The sequence below is a fragment of the Phalaenopsis equestris genome, unplaced genomic scaffold, assembly GCF_001263595.1.
Source record: "Phalaenopsis equestris unplaced genomic scaffold, ASM126359v1 Scaffold000002, whole genome shotgun sequence".
NCBI classification, from domain to species: Eukaryota; Viridiplantae; Streptophyta; class Magnoliopsida; order Asparagales; family Orchidaceae; genus Phalaenopsis; species Phalaenopsis equestris.
Window position 1 is genome coordinate 27892125 of NW_018164444.1, and position 5129 is coordinate 27897253.

At 32.1% G+C, this 5129-nt stretch overlaps 1 protein-coding gene across 1 annotated transcript in view; it reads left to right on the forward strand.

Annotated features, from left to right (window-relative positions):
• LOC110037999 (poly(A)-specific ribonuclease PARN-like) overlaps positions 1 to 3616 on the forward strand; it is a gene marked incomplete at its 5' end in the record, with an annotated part of 10596 nt that extends 6980 nt beyond the window's left edge. The window contains 2 exons of the mRNA XM_020742789.1: positions 3082 to 3236; positions 3372 to 3616. Of these exons, the coding sequence (XP_020598448.1) occupies positions 3082 to 3236; positions 3372 to 3616 (400 nt within the window). The remainder of the gene's footprint in view (positions 1 to 3081; positions 3237 to 3371) is intronic.
• Positions 3617 to 5129: the final 1513 nt, after the last annotated feature.

Genomic DNA, 5129 nt, shown 5'->3' on the forward strand with positions numbered 1-5129 from the left:
CTCTAATGATTTATATGTGTAGAAAGCTCCTAATGTTACAGACCAAGCGAAGTAGAAATTTTGAGAAGGACTGCACAAAATGAAAACAATAAAACAAAGACTAAAATACTGAGGTATGATTTATATTTAGAATTTTTCTTTCCACCAGTATCATTCCATATTGATAAATTTAAGTTTGGGAGAGGGAAGAAAAAGATTAATTATTAGATGTTTTCAATTTAAATATTTTCAAAAATTATTAATATTAATTTAGGTAGTAAATTTAATTCAGATAACTATATTTTGTAGATATTTAAATATTATCATATATTTAAAAGAATATTTTTGTAATGAAAATTGATTTTATAGATTAAGATATTTAGTATAAGAGAATAAGACTGTAATTAACAATTTAAAGTAAAGGAAATTATATTTTGAAGTATTAAGAATCCTGAAAATTTTTTTGAGAAGAAAAGATTGGGGCACAATGATGTAAAAGCTATGAAATATTTATAAGGTAAAGGAATGCTTTTAGCTTCAAATGGAAAGAAAAGTGAAGTTCAAAATCATTAAAGGTTATCCAGATATATTAATCCTCACTTGAAAAAGGAAAAAGAAAGGATTGAAAACAATCCCTGAAAAGAAATGAAAAATATATAGGATTGAAAGCAATCTAAATGAAAAAGAGAAAAGAAAGAAAAAAAATTATGGAAGTGAGGAGAAGCTTGATGATATGCCTAATAAAAAATTGGCTCACTAGACCTACCTAAAGGGAAAACCTAAGTACATTCCTGAACTTATATTTATATATTAGCATCTTTTACTAATAGTGTTCTCATGAAGTTCCTATCATTTGAATATTTTTTGTGACTTGATATTACAACATATAGTCATTGTTGAAATGAATAGAAAACTAGAACTCTTAAACTTGATGGCTAGATAATCTTGTACCTACAGAGTTAATTTAATTACTTGAATTTTTTCTGAAAATCTCACTATGATATATACTTAAATTAAACTTATAGTATTTTTGGATTAAAACTTTACTACAATAGATCATAACTATGATGTAGTACTAAAATTACTTGAGGAAAAGTAACAATTAAGTTTAGGGGATTTTGACCAAAGGAAAGTATGTTGAGATTTTCATACCTATTTTACACTATTTTTTATGATATTGCACTTTAAAGAAGGGTATTTTTGATGTTTTGTTGCAGGTATTATGAATTATGGTCATTGGAACAAAAAGATGCAAAGACGGTGCAATTTGGAGAAAAAGCGAGCAAGAAATGAAATTTTGCCCTATCACCTTTCGATAAGTTTTTCGATGCTTAATCTCTTTTACACTTCTTGCATATTTTTGAATGAGATTACACTATAAAAGGAAGGTTGTTTTCATACTTATTTTGTAGGGCTATCTTTTAGGAACACAACGCAACTAAAATGGGGCGAAACAGAGCTAAAATAAAGCCAAATGGAGCAAAACGGTGGAGTCGCGCAGTTTGCTCGCCGACGGCTCCCAAAATGGTGTTGACGGTGAGATTTATCTGAGAAGACCAAAAAATGACAGAAAAGCTCACCGACGACACCCGAGACGACTATGGACCGACTTTTGGCTGTTGTGGGCCGAAATTCAACGTATTTGGACGCTTTTTGAAAGGACTCTTATGGCAACTCTTCAAACTTCATCCCTACACTTTAAAAGAACTAATTTAGGTTAGATAAAGGAGGGTTTTGTGTGAGAGGAATGTTAGGAAAAGTGTGGAGAAAGTTTAGGGTTTTTAGAATAGGAGTAGAAATGTAGATTTGTACCCTTTTGGAGAGATTGGAGAGGGGATTTTGAGAGAATTTGTAAGGAGATGTTCTAGCATTGCATGGATCGGCGGGAGACTTTGTGGGAGAGATTTTCTTCTTTCTTTCAAAGGAAAAAAACTAAGTATTGTGTTCTTCATTATCTTATGGGTTTGTAAACACTTATCTAGTGGATTTACTTTGATGAAATGACGTTTTCCGTGGGGTTTTCAACATATTTTGTGATGTGTTTCTCTTACTCTCTCCTCTTGCTTAGAAATAATGGTATAAGAAGATTATGCCGTTGTTTTCATCTTACTTTTATTTTGTAAGAAGTAGAATTCATGTTAGGATTTTGTGATGCATGTTAGAAGCTGGTTTAATTATAAATGTGATGGTTTTTACTTGCACTTTATTTACATTATAATAAGGGCCCGTTGTAGTGTTAAAATTTGATAAAATTTGTTGTAATTGCACTAAGACTCGAGAGGGCTGTGTAATTCTCAACAAAGTAGAACCACGTTCAGATTTCATGGATGGTTAAGTTCATGAGAGTTGAATGCAAATAAATAGGGAAATATACTTTGATGGGCGTAGGATTGGAGATTTTAGGGTGACAGACTAAAATCTCCAATTTGGCCCTATTGTTTGAGTACTTAAGTGAGATGTTAGCCCTCAGGAGAGGGGAATGTGGGACCTCTGAAGTGAGAGTTAATATCCTTTCAGCCTAGCCACAGATTCAGTAAACAAGCATAAGATTAGTCAATATTTTTTATGCTTGGACCAAAGGGTAAAGAATTGGATTGATCCTACTTGGCACATACAATATTTAATGCTACTCATTCCTTTACGTTATTTGACTCATTGCATAAGAATACTAGTTTTTTTTATCTCAAAATTCTCCAGACCAGGCGTCTCTTTAGAATTAATATTTGCATTTAGTTGTAGTTACTATCTTTACATTTAACACTTTCATTTAAGAATAATTGCTAGATAAAACATCATTTTAATTGACATTCCAACTAAGGAATAATAGTAGTAGATTAGAATTTGACTAAGGATCTCTTACCTCGCTTCCCTGTGGGATCGATAAACGGGACTCCACTAGAGCCCTGTACTACTTGAGCGATACGTATACTTGCGTTTGAAATTTTGACTTTACAAAATCATTATAAATATGTAAATCTGGGTTCATAAATTCTTTCATATTAAAAGTCGCATCAAATTTTTGGCACCGTTGTCAAGGATTTAAATCTTCTAGTAGTGGTCTCAAATTCTTGTTTTTTAAGCATATATAAAGTTGTTGTCACCATTCTCCAATGTGATTGATCTCAATCATTTGTTCAAGGGGTTTGGGCCATTGAGAAAAGTAAAGAATATCCTAAGCGCCCTCAGTAATTTACAAAGACAATATTATGTACTAATAGAACTTGAAGTTCCTATGCGAGCTGAAGATGGGAACCAGTGTCATGAAAATAATGTTCTAAAGCTAAATTTTTTATTTGCTAATCTGAATATAATGTTGAAGAATGCTCCTTCTAGCCTAACAAAACTTGAGTATTCCACTTCAATGTAAGATTATGCAAACATTTTCAATCCAGCTGTAAGCAGTCCTAAACCTGATGATGATGATGATGAGACTGGCTTGCAGATTGATACTACCAAGAGAGTAAGCACAGATAATATATTTTTCTTATGGGGATTTGGTGGTGTTATTTCTGCAATGGAGCTTAAAAATCATCTTTTGTTAATCCATCCAGTGTTTTTAACAGATTTTGGTGTTCTACTTACTGATAAATCCTGCGTTGATGTTGTTTTTGGGAGGATGGGTGCAGCTCGGACATAAGTTAAGGACATGGATTCAGTTGACACTATTTCCAGTGTTTTAAGAGAGATTATTTTGAAAGGTTTGAGGGTAGCAGGATATGATGCTTACAAGAAGGTCTACAAATTAAGCCTTTTGGAGGGAGACTTAGCTGATTTAATGGAAGTTGCTTTGGCTGATAGTATGGAAGAAAGCCTTTGTTCACTATCTAGGAGAAATACTAATGAGATTAATTGGAATAGTGAAATGATCATTGATCTAAATGATCTTTTGTAATATTTTACTGAATAATTTTCGAAACAGATATTTTTAACAATTATATTAGCTTTTCATTAGTCCTGTGACGACAATTCAATTTTATGGTTGAATTTTCGCATTGTTAGAGCTATGAAAAAACTTTAGAGGAGTATCATTTCATTGTAATATATATAAATATATATATAGTTTAGAAAAATATGAAATCAAACAGATATCATATTTTTCATAGTTTAAAAGTGCGCCACACCTTAAGCTATGTGTCCCTATCAAAAAATGGACACATGGCTTGATGGTGAGGCTCAATCAAATAAACTAGGAAATATATGACATCCTCTTTACGTACGGAACTATTTTATCATAAGCCGACAAGTTCCCATATTTATTATGAAAAATTAAATAGGGTTTGCATTAAGTTGGGTTCCCAAACGTTTCCAATAAAGGCAAGTCCTTATATTTAATTACATCTTAGATAATCGAAGTCACCTAAGAAAACTCTTGATAAAAATCAGAGGATATTATCTTAAAGGAGTTCAAAGGGATGTGACTTTTCAACAAGATCGGACGAAGAGGTGTGAAATGGGAATTGCTCAAATTTTGAACATATTATGGGCTCAAAAATAAGAGAGACTAGGGGATGTCAAAGATCTTAAGGAGAAACTCGGAGACTTCCCAAGCTATTGATGAAACTTTTTTATATGTTAGGCTTCATGAAGTTGACACCACTACATGAAGATTTTAATCCCTACAACGGTGCCAAAAACTTGATGTAAATTTATTTTCTTGATTAATTTTATATATTCTATATATTCACAATTATATAAATGCAAGTATACGTATCACTCAAGTAATACAGGACTCTAATGAAGTCACATTTATCGATCCCACAGGGAAGCGAGGTAAGAAGTCCTTATTCAAAGTTCTAGTATACTACTATCAGGCCTTAGATTGGAATGTCGTTTACTAAATGCAAATGTTAAATGTAGTGATAATTACTATTCCTAAATGCAAATGTTAATTCTGAAGATAACCACTTTTTGGATGAATTGGTTTTGATAATTTTGAAATGTTAAAAACTACTATTCTTATGTAGTGAATTAGATAATGTAAGGGAATGTGGTGCATTAAATATTATATGTGCCCAATAGGAGCAATCCTATTTTTTATGCTCTTTCGAGTGCTATAAAGAAGATTGGCTAATCCTAGGTTTAGTCCCTAAATCCATGTTTAGGATGGGAGGATACTGGCTCTCAAGTGCTATAAAGAACATTGGCTAATC